The sequence below is a fragment of the Pseudopipra pipra genome, chromosome Z (genome assembly GCF_036250125.1).
Source record: "Pseudopipra pipra isolate bDixPip1 chromosome Z, bDixPip1.hap1, whole genome shotgun sequence".
Lineage (NCBI taxonomy): Eukaryota > Metazoa > Chordata > Aves > Passeriformes > Pipridae > Pseudopipra > Pseudopipra pipra.
In genome coordinates, this window is record NC_087581.1 from 71,843,322 (window position 1) to 71,858,808 (window position 15,487).

At 40.5% G+C, this 15,487-nt stretch overlaps 1 protein-coding gene across 16 annotated transcripts in view; it reads left to right on the plus strand.

Annotated features, from left to right (window-relative positions):
- SEMA4D (semaphorin 4D) overlaps positions 1 to 15,487 on the plus strand; it is a 95,231-nt gene that overhangs the window by 62,729 nt on the left and 17,015 nt on the right. For all 16 annotated transcript variants that reach the window (XM_064642802.1, XM_064642803.1, XM_064642807.1 and 13 more), the window contains 10 exons: positions 1,582 to 1,727; positions 2,930 to 2,992; positions 5,391 to 5,489; positions 6,695 to 6,788; positions 7,720 to 7,833; positions 8,753 to 8,904; positions 10,670 to 10,845; positions 10,995 to 11,151; positions 11,935 to 12,157; positions 12,592 to 12,707. In XM_064642802.1, coding sequence (XP_064498872.1) covers positions 1,582 to 1,727; positions 2,930 to 2,992; positions 5,391 to 5,489; positions 6,695 to 6,788; positions 7,720 to 7,833; positions 8,753 to 8,904; positions 10,670 to 10,845; positions 10,995 to 11,151; positions 11,935 to 12,157; positions 12,592 to 12,707 — 1,340 coding nt within the window. The remainder of the gene's footprint in view (positions 1 to 1,581; positions 1,728 to 2,929; positions 2,993 to 5,390; positions 5,490 to 6,694; positions 6,789 to 7,719; positions 7,834 to 8,752; positions 8,905 to 10,669; positions 10,846 to 10,994; positions 11,152 to 11,934; positions 12,158 to 12,591; positions 12,708 to 15,487) is intronic.

Genomic DNA, 15,487 nt, shown 5'->3' on the forward strand with positions numbered 1-15,487 from the left:
AGCTCTAAAACAAGGACTATAGAGTGGTTATTTGCTGTTTGTGAATATATTTTTTTTTCCCATTTTCTCCCTGCTCCCCACTCCCCCCTCCATGTGGCATGGATGCTTTTAGGTCCTTTTTTTACTCCTAGTTAGTAAGCAACAATTGTGCAGTAACTAAGCAAAGCCAAGCAAATAGATTGGCTATGTGAAGAAGCAACCTTAAAATAAGGGTGTTAAATTCTGAGAGTCCTACTATAGGAAGAGATAGATGGAGATTAAGAATGTAGTAGGAATAAGCAGATTATGAGATGACTGTAGGAAGTGTTTTTCCTGATTATTGGCATAGCAATTAGTAGTTGCTGATGAAGCTTTTCAGAAAAAGTGGTCTGGACAAGGCTTGTAGTTGCTTTGACTCTTTGATGCTCAGATCTTTTATAGTAGTTAAAATTTGCAAGTTGCTGTTTAATGGTGCAGTAGTGTACTGCGGACCCACATCCAAATTAGTCAAAATAAATGGAATTTATTTTCATTCCTGCTATTTCTCTGTGTCTGTCTGCTAAAGATTGTTGCATTTAAATATTGGAAACCTGCTCTCAATAGGAGAGGGAATTTTTAGTTCAGTGGAGTTGTAGGAACCAGTTCATACATTTAGGGAAAAATCTTCCTGCCAAGTAAAAGATTTCAGAATTACATGCTTGAGAATCTAGTTTAATGTTTCTTGAGTACTGTAGTTGAAAATGTGCAATTACTAATGTTAAAACTGGAAGCAATAATGCATTGTTTTCACCTGTATCTTAAAAAGCCATGCCTAATTAATCTTATGGTAGTCTCAATTTTCCATTATGGTTGTAGATGCAGAAAAAACCCCATTCTTTCATATTAGTCAGTTTGTGTCATCTTTGTCCAAGCTATTCTGGTGCAGTCTGCAAGCTTCCTCATTCCACTGCCTTTTCTCTCATGTCTCACTCTGTTTCTCTTCTTCTTCCTTTTCATCTTGATTTTTCCCTCATGCTGTTTTCCTTCTATTGTATGCATTTCATCTCTGGTTTTCATTTCACAGTCAGCTTATTGACCATCTGTAAATGTTCTCTTTTTAGCTTCTGTGTCTTCTTTCTGCTGTGGCAGTATGCTGAAGTGTCATCTTAAGGTGCAGGATATTTTGTAAGATTTGTTTGGGGCAGTTGCAAGGGATGTGGTGACCGACCTGATTTTCCACAGTAGGTTGGTATGTGGAAAGGAGAAGGTGAGGAAGGACCTGACAGTGAATGTGGAAAATGGAAGTTTAGAAAAAGCAGGTAGGAAAAAAAATAAAGGAAGAAGTGAGTTATAGGGATCACCACGAGAGGAAATATTTAGGCATTCAACATTGAATGAGAAAGTGGGGACAAATGATTTTGACATTTATGATGGGAGCTGCTGTTTCTGCTGAATCAAGCTTCTGAGGGGTCCCTTGTCTTTTACATGGGTTTTCTGAACTAACCTTTATTGTTTTCAAATTACCCAACAGCTGTTAGACAACTTAGAAAAAATGACTCATAAGCTTGAACCTAAGTGATTGTGTTTCTTCATGTGGTGCTATTTTTCTTTCCATTTCAACAGAGGTCCAGCTAATACATTTTAATGAATCAAAAGTGTCAAACTATTCAACCTTGCTGTTAAGTGAAGACAAAAATGTTCTATATGTAGGAGCCAGGGAAGTGATCTTTGCCTTAAACGCAGTGAATATTGCTGAGAAGCAGCACGAGGTATGCATTTTAATACATTATCTCCCATATGAAAATCATGCACCAAATTTGACTTAATTGCCTAATATCAGTAGCATTGCACTTCAGGTAGCAGGTACCTAAAAGAGAAACCACTGTGTGGGCTACTCCAGTGTTATTTCTGGAAGATGCTGTAGAGTCAAAGAGAGGAAGAAAGGAGAAGTTATTAGAGGTATCCTTGGGTATTTCCTTCTTGTGGGCAGGATGCTGGACTGGAGGGACTTCTGTAATGGTGGTTCTTACCCATATCCTTACTGTCAGGAGTGGGCCACATTTTGTTAATCTGAATCAGGGTCACCTAATCTGAAACAGAAGCACAGCTGGTGCTTGCTCAGGAGTGGCAGGCTGCAGATGTGCTGCAGATGTGCTGCAAATAATGGCCCTGTCCTTTGAGTCTGAGCTTCTGTTTTGTGTCTGGGTGTGTCTGCACAGCAAGAGGTGGTGCAGACAGGTCTGATCCAGCTTGCTCAGAGAGGTACTTTGGATGTGCTGACGGTGGCTTCTCAAAGTAGCGTAGCCAGGCAGAAGTCTGCTAACGTTGTATTGCTTCCAGTCCTTCCCAGGCTCCTGATTCTCATCCCATCTGCAGCACAGGCTGACACGTAGAGGTGCAGCGTGGAGTCCCACCCAGCATGCCTTGGAAGATGCTCATATGATCTTTAATCTGAAGAACATATTCATGGATGGTGGTGGGAAATGTCACCAGCATATAAAACTTGTTTAATGGGTACATGTAGCTGTCAAAATTGTACTCAGTATAGTGTAAATTGGTCCAATAAGTTTTTCTTTGATTCCTCTCCCCTATATGTTTTTTATTCAAGTGTTAATGAAATTGAGAAGTATTTAAAATTGAAAATACTTAAAACAGTTACAGTTGCATCTCCCTAATGCATATGGTAATGAAAACTTTATTAGCAATTTGAGGGGAGTCATCATTATGAACCCAAAAGATAATAGAAGTAGTTTAGTCCTGCTTAAGGCACATGAATTTGAAACTTGTCACCTCCCTGGGAAAGAATGGCTTTGAACCTTTGAAAACTACTGGGAAAATAAATAACTTGCATTTGCTGCAGATAGTTTTAGGATTGCCTTTTTCTGTGTGTGTGTTATTGCAAGATTTTCAGGTCTTGTATTGAATTGAAGTACTTTGAATGTGCCTTTTTGTTGCTTCTTTTTTTACTTAGTTACACTGGAAGGCTGCAGAAGATAAAAGGACAAAATGCGCAGTCAAGGGCAAATCAGAACAGGTACTTGTATTGAACTTTGGCAAAGATACTACACATTGCAGTTCAAGAGAAGCGATGATGTTAAAAAAAGAAAGTATCCAGTTGTTTGAAATTAAATGTTGAAATAATCGCCCAGTTTTTCTAAATTAACTTGAACATTAGAAATCGCAGCATGCCTAGGTTGGTGCCTTTTTGGTTTTGGGTTGTTTTGGTTTTTGTTTTGTTTGTTTGCTTGTTTTTTTGCTGATGACTGTTTTTTGAATGTCTGAAAATCTGAACACACTTTTTATGTGTTCTAGTTTTAATGGTTTTCCATTTAAAACGCTAAAACAGTATTGCTTTCACTGAAGTAACTGATAGCAACTGTTGTGTTTTGTTGTTGCAATAATTCCTTCCCAGCATTTGGTTTTACAGAATGACTGATAATTTCGTTTGCTTTGCTTTAGGGCATAGGTATCTGGGGTTTTTTCACCCATTCTGTGTCCCCTTGTGGTGCTCAGCGGGTGTGCACCTTCCTTGCTCAGAGAGCACCTGAGCAGCCTGACCTCCTGACAGCTTGGCAGTGCAGGCAAGCTCAGCCCCTGGGATCCCTGGGTGTTTCTAGGAACCACTGACTCCTCATGACTGCCAGGGTGTGGTCTGGCTTGCTGGTTTTCCCTCTCTGTGGAGGTGGTTTACTCGAGGGTAACTGACTGTATGTGGATGTACCTTTCCCCTCGTGTAAAACCACTTCATTTAATGATGTGGCAGAGCGAGGGTTTGCTGGGCAAGACTGTCAGTCAGGCTTTTAGCACAGGTTTGAAAGTAGAATCCTGCAAGTCTGTGAATGCAGAAAGCAGTCCTACTCTGCAGTTGCAGGGATGTGACCCTTAAACCTGCAGCCTCTTCATTTCATGCTGTTACAAAACCCCAAGTGCTGCATCCAGGGCCGATAGGCATTCTGCCTTCATGGGCCTGCCCAGAGTGGGAGTGGGCTCTCTTCCCTCCCTTGGACTAGCTTACTGCTTTTCCTTCCACTGGTGACTGTCAGTACATTGTCCAAACATGAGGCGTGGCAAATATTTTTAGGGCTGTTTCCTCCTTGGCTGCCTCTTCAGGATGGGGTCAGAGAATGATATTTGTGTTTTCCAGGTTCAGTTGGGGTTGCTAGTAATAATACTCACTAACAGCCACAATGACTGTGAGATGTGAGTTTCTCTTATATGCATATGTTTAGCCAGCTGTGTGTGAATCTCCACAAGTCCTCTGCAGAGATTACTGGTGGGGTATGTTAGACCCCACAAAGAGGTACTCTCTCAGAGCTCTAAATTTATTTTCTTTGTTTTCCCCTGTCCCCAGTTTAGCAGCTCACAGTTGTTGCTGGCCATGCTTTTCCCTCACTGTGCTCCTAACCATTTAGTATTCACATTTATTGTGAATACTGAAAAACATCACTGTGATGTTTTGCATAGTCCAAGAGTTTCAAAAGGGTCAAGGTTTTAAGCCACTATTGCTATTTCTTACACTCTCCCCCATCCATCACCACTGTACTGTGTAATGCCAGCAGAAAGCATTCATTCAGTTGTTCAAGGACCTCATCTGGCAGAAAACTGGTTTTACTCTCTTCCCCTCCATGCAGTTTTCTGCCGTACAGTCACAGAAATACCTAGTTTGTCTCATAAGAAGGAATAGTAAGGCCAGTGCTGAAACTTGCTTAAGAAGTTTATAGAACAACAGTTCAGTGGTGGTGTCTGGCAGTATACTAGCAAGAATTAAGGGATGTTGTTGATACTGGTTTCCCCCCTGTCTAAGTGGGTGTTTAGAGTTGTTTTTCTTTGTTATTACTCTGAGTCTTTATGGTATCCTTTATTAAGGGTTTTGCTCAAATTCATTGTCCTGTTTCAGAGCCAAAGAAATTAAGTAGATTCCTTGAATGATATCAGGGACTGGGGGGGGGAAGAGGGGAGGGGTGACAGGGTATGGAAGGACAGCAGTAAGTGACAAAACTTTATAGCTAATTTAGGGGAATTACAGGTTTTGCTCTTAAGAAACAACCTTGACTGTCAGTGTTTCGTTGAGGTGTACAAGAGATGGTGAAATCCAAAACTCCATGTTTAACTAGTCATTGCCATGGATTGGATGTGTGTTTGGAGCTTGTGCTTTTGTAAAAACATCTTGAGACGGACCCTGCTGAGTATATGGTACTTGGTCATGCTGCTCTGATAGCTGCACACGACTGTCTGTAGGAAGCCAAATGCTGCAGGATTGATTAGAGCTCTTGGAGATTGTAGGGAGATGGTGCCCCAGTGTCACCCACGTGTCACCCAGGCTTCTCTGGTGTGTGGCAACAGACAAGCTGACAGCGCACCATCATCTGTTTGTGTTGGAATGTGGAAGCCATGGTTTATCAGACTGGTTCTCTCCTCACCCTCTCTTACAGACGGAGTGTCGTAACTACGTGCGTGTCTTGCAGCAGCTGAATGATACTTTTCTCTACGTGTGTGGAACTAATGCATTTCAGCCAACATGTGATTACGTGGTAAGAAATCTTGTGTATGTTTTGACCCAGCAACAGCTGTAACTTAAAAAGCAGCTCGGGTAAACAAGTTGATCTCCATTCCCGAAACTGTTGTGTCTTCAGTGCTGGTTGTAAGGTTAGGAGCATTTATTGCACTGTCCCACCATAGAGTATGGAAATAAACTGTACTGTTCCTTTTTTCAGAGCACTTAATGAATTCTTGATTCATCTTGTCTAACTGCAGATTTACTTTTTCGTAATTCTTTGCATATTGTGTGTTAGCATAAAACCAGTTTCTGAAACTGAAATTACATTGTTTGTAACTCCCACCCATTACCAGATCTTCCCGAAATTTCTCAGATTCCTGTCTCTGCTTGTCTTTTGTCTCTGCTTCTGGCTATGCCACAGATTCATAGTGCTGAATGCTTCAGAATGAAGTCTTGGCACAAAATTAAAACTCCCTTTTTCTCACTGCTGACTCTTGTATCATTTTCCCTACTGTGGCTCTTAGCAATTCGAAAGTTGAGAAATCTTGTAGTTGTGCCTTTTTGTCTCCCCTGCTTGCAAGTCTGCCAGCCATCACCTCTGGAATATTGCCAGGAGCTATTGTTCTTAGCTTCCAATGTCTCCATTACACAGTATAAGTGATAACTTGCCCAGTACTGTGGCTGCAGTTCATCATCATCTTTCTGATCCTCATTCTCTTGGTCTTTTTAGGGGATTTATAAAGTAACAGCCAAAATACTCTGTTGCTTTTTAAAGCCTTAGCTGGATTATGCCCTATCTCACAAATTTAACATAATCTCGAAAATTGCTAAATCCACTTCAGAAAGCCTTCTTGATTTCTGAGACTCTCTATTTTTTTCAGGCTAATTCAATAATTGCCAGTTCTTTCCATATATCAGTTAACTTCCCTGCTGTTCCTGGTGTCTTTCTTGGGTGCTTTTTCTTGAGGTCTGTCTGGATTTAACTTTTCATCTTCTGCTCTTTTCTGTTCTTGGCGTCACAAATTACAGGATCACATTTCCTCTCTGTCCGTGGGACTTGATAAGATTTTCCAAAAACACATAAGCCTTTTGTAATTCTACACAAAATGCCTTTGGTGCTGGTAGTTGATGATATAGCCCAGTATTTAGTGTTTAGTTTTCAGTTAATTTTGCATGAGCTGAGTGGCTGAAAAAGTGCTGACAGTTGTTTTGTGGTTTTCAACTTGATTTTTTTTGTAGAATTTAACTTCATTTGAACTTGGAGGTAAAAATGAGGATGGTAAGGGTAGGTGTCCGTTTGATCCTGCTCAAAGCTACACATCTGTTATGGTTGGTAAGTTCAGACTTTGCCTACCTCGTTCTTATGTATCAAAAAACGTTGTGTCTTTTCCACTGCCATGCTCCAGTTTGTCAGTGTCAATGGTAGCTTGCATCCATATTTTTTCCCTTTATTGTGTATCCGTAAAGATGTTAAAATACTTATTTAGTCAACTTTAGCGTGTTTTTTGAAGGAGAACTTAAAAACTCTAGGCTGTTTTGGAAGCAACTTGTAAAATACTAATTTTCAAACTGTGTTTTCAGGTGTTTAACCTATTTAGTCCAGGTAGTCTGAATGTACTTGGCTGCATTTGTAGCATCCATTAATGCAATTTCAGTAAATTTAACAAGTGGTACTTTTTAGCTGTCCTGAAGACTTATCCATAAGACAGAATAGAGGAGTGAGATATTGATTGCAGGTAGACTTACTGCATAGAAAGACACCCCTGAATCTCAACCTGGGGGAACCAGAGTTGATGGATTTACTGTTGTGTCACAAGATCATGAGAGAAGCTCAACATAGGATGAAACAGGAGATGAGAAACACAACTCCCTGCACTGTGCCTACGTTTTTAAAAGTTGAGTTTGAACAATGGTGGCATAGAAAGAGAGAAGAATAATTCCAGACTTCTGATGCATTTAAGTAAATTTGCATGGTTTTACATGAACTGTAGGTTTACATGTTAAGTGCTAAAGTACCACAAAAACTACTCTGAATTTCGTCAGTTCTTGTGTTAGAGCATCAATAAACCATACTCTGGAAGTGTTAGGCTTCAGCACAGTCAGCAGAAATGTAAACATAAAATACATGTCCAGGGCAATTTAGAGGAAGTCCTTGTTTGTCTTTTCTTGTGGGAAGCTTAAGCTTACATAGGCTCAGAAAATATTTATGTACCCTCTTTGGTATCCAGTCCACAAGATCTAAAATATTTGATTTTGTGTTAAAGATGAGGAGCTTTATTCTGGGACTTCTTACAATTTCTTGGGAAGTGAACCCATTATTTCACGGCACTCTCATCAGAGCCCTCTGAGAACAGAGTATGCAATACCTTGGCTTAATGGTAAGTGGGCATGAGAACTGGCCCAGATAAATTACTTTTCTTTCTCCAACCCCACACTGACAGAGTTTTCCTGGTTGTAAGGAGCAATTGTCTGATAGAGGGAATGGATTTTGTTATACTGGCATACCCTGGCATGTAAGTGTGTGCCCTCATGCATGCCAAGAGATGTTGTTTTGAAATTTTAGGATTTTTATCAGCATTGACAATGAAAACAGCTTCAAGATACACAGGCTTACTCTGGACAATAATGGCTGCAGTTTATTTTATATCTGCGTGTTCTTTTTTGCAATAATGCAGCTTAGTTATGATACAGTAAGGAAGGCAATGTTTTTGGTCTGGAATGGGTTTTCAGATTGAGCTGATCATGGTTCTTGGTGATTTTAGTTCCTGAATTTCAGAATTCACTGAGCTTTGTGAACGTTCAGAGGTTTGAGGCTTTGTGCCAAAAAGGACCAAAATCATGATCATCATAACCAAAAAGTACAGGATAGTGAGTTTTGTAACACATGTTGTAATGTTGTTTTTAGTCTTTCAGCTAGTAGCTGAAATGGAGGGGAGGCAGGCAAGGGAGGTCATGTCCTCCAGGCCCATTAGAAAACCATGTTTGAGTATGGGCTGAAGAACATTATGGTGCAGTAATAATCTCATTACTGCAGAGATCTGTCAGGTATCTTAGTGCTTTAATTTAGGATTTGCGGGTTTGGGGAGGTTTTTTTTCCTGTTCCTGGCTGGTTTTTTGTTTTGTTTTTGAGAAACACTATCCATATTATGAAGAAGAAACTGTATAGGGAGGTCAGTGACTAGAGAGCAGGTAAATTCAGTGTGGAATTTGGGTGAAAGAGAACTCCTAGAGGGTCTTTGAGGGAATCAGGTTAGTAGTCTCATATGTAATGGAAAATTCTTCTCTTTGTATCTGTAGAGCCCAATTTTGTTTTTGCTGATGTGATAAGAGCAGACCAAAACAGCACAGATGGAGAAGATGACAAGATATACTTCTTTTTCACCGAGGTGTCTGTGGAGTATGAATGTATTGGAAAACTGATGATTCCAAGAATAGCTAGGGTCTGCAAGGTGGGAGATAGTTCAATTTACTGTTACTATATCAACTAGAATTTTGTATATGTGTGTTAAAAAGCATTTATTTTTGTGAACTTACTGCCAGTTAACTGGAAGTGGTTGAATTTAGTGAACCTTAGCGAATCAGCAATTCCAGTCAGTTCTTCAGAACCGAGAAAGCCTAATGGTTGCTTTGTGAATAAATGCTTGACTTAATTTTGCACAGTTATGAAATTTCAATACATCTGGGGGTTCTCCTCTCCTCCGGGGGAAAACCAACCAACCGTGACAAAACCCAGCAACAGAAAAAGTGTTTCCTCAGGCTTTCCTTTCTTTTTTCTTTTCTTTTTTTTTTTTTCTTTGACAAGAACAGCTCCCTGTGAAGAACTGACTTTGGTTGGAGCTGAGCAGACAGGATGTCTGTCGAGTGACTTTCAAGTATCTGTATGCAAACAGAACTGTAGCTGTGTCCACAGCAAAATAGTTCTTGACAGTGGTGTAGCAGATGGGACTTCTATGAAGCTCTTAACAGCTGCCAGAGCCTGAAGGAAAATGGTCACCAGCAGCCTGATTGTGTCACACTTGCTGTGCTTAAACCTCAGTGGGTTAGGCTGATTGAAGTATTTCCTCAGGAGTGTTGGTTGAAAATCTTGCTGATGAAAGTTTCCGCCCCCCCGTATAAGAAGTTGATTTAACAAAAACTTTTTCAGTGGAATGTATCAATTTCCTCAAGGTTTTTTTTTTTTCCAACAGGAAATTTATCTCTCCGCCTCATTTTTATGAGGTTGAAAGTTTTATTTTGACTTCACTGTTTTATATTTAAACATGGAAGTCAAAACATAAATGAAAAGTTAGTGCCCTTGAGATTTCTGTTAAACAAGGAGCTGGAGGCAAGTTTATGTTGGGCTTTTTATGACCCTCTACCCACTGACAGCTTGTGTATGCTTTAAAAGGGGATTGTTGTGGAATATGAGAGCTTCATTATTATAATTATATAATTCAGACTGTTCTGTTTCAAATAGGAGTCAGTGGCAAGTTGCAAATCCATAAGCATTTATACTTAATTGTTTTAATAAATTTTGCATATTTTCTTTAGTACTTTGCATGACACCTTTGGATAATGAATGGGAGCTATCAATGCAGTTTCAATGTGCCCTGCTTTTTGGAGTATCAGAGCTACAGCTTGATTAGCAAATATTTTGGAACATTTCTTGTCAATGTATCTTAACTTCTTTAAGCCTTGGTACTGCAAATCCTGAATAAAGGTGGTAACTGCTAGCAGGACTAAACCATTGCTGCATTTCTTCTAATGAAAGTATCAATGTCAGGCAAGTTTAAGGGCATATTGCAGCATTAGAATTTAACTCACAGTTTTGATGTCTTAGAAAAAATGCAATATTACTTATTTCTCTAAAGGGACAGTATAGTACTTCCACCCTTATTTTACTTGTTCTAATAAACAGCTTTTTCCTGATGGTGCATTGCCCATCTCAGTTTTTTCAAGTGTTGCTGAAGTGTGGTTCTTCATTAACTCTCATATTCCATGTTGCCTGTGTGTGTGATAGAAACAATTCTGCATTATTGTTGTTGAATCAGTTTTCCTGTGGCTTTTTTACTGTTCTGTTTGTGAATGTGTTAACATTTATTGATGGTTGCTGTAGACGAAATGTTGGAAAATAACATAGCTTAGTAATTTCGTGCTGTAGCAGTGGTTCTTAAATGCAAAAATGCTGCTAGTTCTCCTCACAAATACCTTTTTATTTTTTTTTAATATCGTAAGAGGGACCAAGGAGGATTAAGGATCTTGCAAAAAAAATGGACGTCCTTTCTCAAGGCCAGACTGATTTGTACCATCCCCGACAAGAACTTAATTTTCAATGTTATCAATGATGTTTTTATTCTCAAGTCTCCGACTTTGAAGGAACCAGTGATATATGGAGTCTTCACCCCACAGCTGTAAGTGTGGTATAGCCTCTTCCTGGATAAGTATCTTTAGTGTCAGTTGGTTAGTACAAGAACTAATAATTGCTCCTGTGTTTTTGTTTTTTGTTTGTTTTTGGGGGGGTTGTTTCTTTTTTTTTTTTCATTTCTTCCTGAACTTGTAGGAATAACGTGGGGTTGTCAGCAGTGTGTGCATACAGTCTGTCTACTGTAGAAGAGGTTTTCTCAAAAGGAAAATACATGCAGAGTGCTATAGTGGAACAGGCTCACACAAAGTGGGTACGATACAATGGGGAGATCCCTAATCCTCGACCTGGTGCGGTAAGTTTGGGAAATCTTGGATCTGATGACTTTTGGTTTTTTTTTTAATGCTCAGAAATAAAGAGACTAGAAGGCATTAGGTGTAACCTATTAATGAATTATTTGTTTGCCCTACCTGGTTACTTCTTGTTGCAAAAAAGCGTACGAAAGCAGTGAAGTGATGTGTTCTGAGCTTTGTATCTGGGAACCAAAGTGTTTTTCTTCTTAATTTAGTGTTGAGTTATTTACTGGTTTGGGATTTTCATTATTTTGTTAATAATTTTCTGCTGGTGAAACAGAATATATATACACTAGAAATACTTTTGAGTTCAAATGAACAGAAGTATAGCAGCTGTTGCATTGTCTCTGTAGGTTCAGCATGTTTATCCAACACAGTACATTGCTCTACAGACTAAAATGTTCGTAGTGCTCAGTCTCTTTCAGACTTTTCTTACTTCCTTACGTTCCTTACAGTCATCTTGTTGCTGGTGCTGAATGAGGTGACAGCTAAAAGCAGTTAAAATGTGTAAGAGTTACAGAAGGAATATTTTCCTAGCATGTATTTTGAACCCAAACAAAAATGTAGTCCAAGGCTCAGGGATTAGTACATCACAGAAGCCAGAGTGCTATGAGACCTGAGGACTTGCCTCACTAGAATAAGTGTAGTATGAAGGTGTGCTTGCTGGCCAAAGTGATGCAGAGAAGAAAATGCATACAGCTGTGTCTTTGTTTTGTACAAGTAAATGATATAATTTGATTGTCTCTTTTGTTTTGGTGTTCCCCCCCTCCCTGTCCTCCTGCTAGTGTATAAACAACGAAGCCGGAGGATCGAGCTACATGAGCTCGCTGAATTTACCAGACAAGACACTGCAGTTTGTTAGAGACCATCCTCTGATGGATGACTCAGTGACCCCGATGGGAGACAGACCTCGGCTGGTAAAGCAAGATGTGAAGTACACACAGATTGTGGTAGACAGAGTCAGAGCACTCAATGGCACCATGTATGATGTGATGTTCATCGGTACAGGTGAGTTCTGCAGAAGACCTCTGTTTTAAGGGTATGCTGGTTCTTTAGTTTTCAAAGAGAAGCTCTTGAGATTTCCATGTTTGCAGTGCTTGTAGAGCTGGTGTTTCCATTAAAAGGGAAGGTGCCACAGTAAGTGGACAGTCTTAACATAATGTTGAAAAGGTATTGCAGGAGAAGAACTGCAAAGCTGCATGAGAGCAGCAAAAACACACAGAAGATAAATCCCTAAGTGGTCGTTCTGTGTGCCAAAATGTTTTCTTGCTCAGAGCTCCTGCTGATGGCAAATTTAATGGTTGCCTTTGACAGAGAGTTATATGAAGTCTTCATCTGAACAGCAAGCAGATTACTGAGACAAGTTAAAGCAATTGTGCAGGTTTTTTTCCTGCGTTTCTGTTTTAAGGATCTTACTTAAACATATTGCTCTGTTGTTTCAGATCGGGGAGCCGTGCACAAAGCCATCAGCTATGAAAATGGAATGCATATTATTGAAGAAACACAGTTTTTTCCAGATTTTGAACCAGTCCAAACTCTCTTGCTTTCATCCAAAACAGTAAGTGCTATGAGCATCACAGCATTCATCTCATTTTTGTTCTTCCCCAAAACTTTTAAGTACCACTTGGTAACCTTGTGACAGGAGACCCATCACTGTGCACCTACCCAAAAGCTGCATTTGTAACTCATGGTACTGCAGCAGTATCACATATTGCCTGCTGCATTTCAGTCTGTTTGGTAGGTGCCAAACTTCTAAATGTATGTGGACATGGGGAAGGGGTGTGGGGTGGGCACGAGTGTGCAGATCTTCACTTTGATTCCATGTGCAGAAGCTGAAAGCTGTAAGGTGTTCCAGAATACCAGACTGCGGGTTAGGAGTAATGTAAAAATCCTGACCTCTTGTGGCCATTGCAGATCTGCGAGGAAAAATGCTCTCCACTGCCCTAACCAGTGACTTGTAGCATCAGACCCCTCAGATAGTGAGATTTCAGGGACTGAAATGCCTCTTTTGAAGTGTCTGATCGTAATACCAGCATTCAGTAGCTACCCAGTGAAGGATAAGTTCTCTGCAGCTTAGGGATTTAGGAATACTGCCAACATATCTTTGAAACAGCTTTTATTTTTCTGTGATATTTAATAGAACTTTGCATGTCAACATGATCAGCTCAGCGGAACAGAGCTTTATGTCATAATTTTACAAGCTCAACTTGCACGCTTATTTGTCCTTTCATGCTTATAATAGGAAGAAGTCTTGAGGACAGAGCATATTTTTGCTGGACAAACGAAAATCAGGATTAAAATCTTTCGTGCCTGTAGTTTTCAGTAAAGGTGTTTGTGTTATTTTTGTATGGTGCATCACACTGGCAGCTCTCTATATATGTGTGTGGCTATATATTATGTGTGTGTCTACATATGTACATAAAGTATTTGCTGGTTTCTTCTGCTTTATCTGCAAAGAAAGCTTCAAGTGTCTTGTTTTGACAGGGTTTTTCCAGGTTTGCCCTATGATAGAAGATAAGGATAGATGACTCCTCTAATAAATAGGCTAATGCCCGTTCTTCTCATTGATGTAGCAGTTCCATCACGTGCTTGGTAGCCAAGACTAGTGTAGAAAAAATGGCATTGAATGCATTCATTCTGAGTCCAGGTGCCACATGCTCAGTTCTTCAAGGGCACCCTGAATCATGGCATAGAGGGTGCATAAGGAATGCACTGCCTTTTCACAAGGAAACTTCTCTCAAAGCTTAGAACTGAAACAAAACACTGCTTCCTGATACAATTGTTGACACATAAAACTAAACCCCAAAACTGAAACAGTGCTGCCCAGTACATTCTCATAAAAGCAGGGGTCCTTTTCAGTGATGATGAGTGGGAGATTGGGCCAGGCATGAAAGCTGTATAGTCGTGGTACCACCCAAGCAGGGATTTACTGCTGCTCCCCAGCATGAAAACACAAGTTTCTGCCTCCACAGTCAGTGGCTGCTGAAGTCCTTCCTAGAGCTGGTATTTTGATACATGTCATGGCATCCCATAGTAGTGGATTAACCACAGAAGGGTAATAATTACCCTGATGGTGGGATTTAGACCTCTCTGGAGTCAGAGTCCTTTCTGAGCACATTTTTCAGTAGTTTCCAGGTTTTTCCCACATTGTTTAGTGTGCTGGGCAGAGTCAGACGATCCTACAGTAGATCTTCTACTTGACTTGAAGGTTTGTCTGGATTTTTTTTCTAATGGTCTTCTCAGCTTGCTGCATGTTCCCTGAACTCTTGGATATATGAGCTGGGAAACATGAGAGACAGACACTACAGTGCATGCACAGTGTGGCAGCATTATCTAGAAGAGCACAAGAGAGATAACAGTGCTTCATACATGGGGGGAGCCTTTGACAGAGTGGGAAGCTTTTCCTGGGAAGTAGTACATCTCCAGCACTGTACACTTCTTCCATGGGCAGTGCAGCATAGTCCAGGTTAAAGTTCAAGATGGAAGACTGCACGTGGATGGATGTTCAACTATCTTTCAAACTCCAGTCTTCCGGCAGATTCTTTTTTGATCCTGTTCTGCCTTGCATTTTCCAGTGCAGAGAGTGTCCTTGAAAGCTGTCTGCACATTTCATATGTGAGACCAATCCAAACTAATTTGTGCTTGGTCTTGCAGCTTCCTCTGGAGACTTTCTCATGATCATTGCATCAAAGACACTGAGCTGCTCTGAGTTTCTCATGGCAGAACCTGCTTACATACTTAGCAAAAGAGCATCAGTGAGCCCCAAAACCTAAATTCGCCCCTAAGATAGTCTGATAGTTGTTTTCTTGAGGCTTTTTCTCATGTCGAGACAAAACTTCTGCACCATGAACATGAGATTTTTTGAAGAATGTTTCTCTACCAGAAGTCTCTCTTGGATGTCTCCCCATCATTTTGTGACCACGCTCATTCTGCCAGAGTTAAGCAGCCCCCCTGCAGACATGACCCCTGAGGACATTTCTGTGCACTGAGATCTGTGTGGCTGCAGTACAGGAGAAGCCACTCTGTGCTTGGATCTGGCCCATTTGCTGTGGCAACTGCAGTAGGGTGCTGATAAATCCACTTGGTGTTCTGCTCAGGATGAAGCCAACCCCACTGCCAAGGTGGGGTGTGCCACTTGGCTTTCTGTGCAGAGCCTCTCAGAAGGAGGTGGTTGGTCACTGGTGGTTTGGGGTTGCAGCACAGGTCCCCTTTCTTCAGTCTTTGCCTTGTAATATGTGAAGTCAGTGTAGCTTTAGCCATCAGCTTCCCTGAGCTTTTAAGCAGATGAGTGAAATATGGCAGCTGCCTGCCTTTTATAGGAAGAGTGTTTGGAATGAG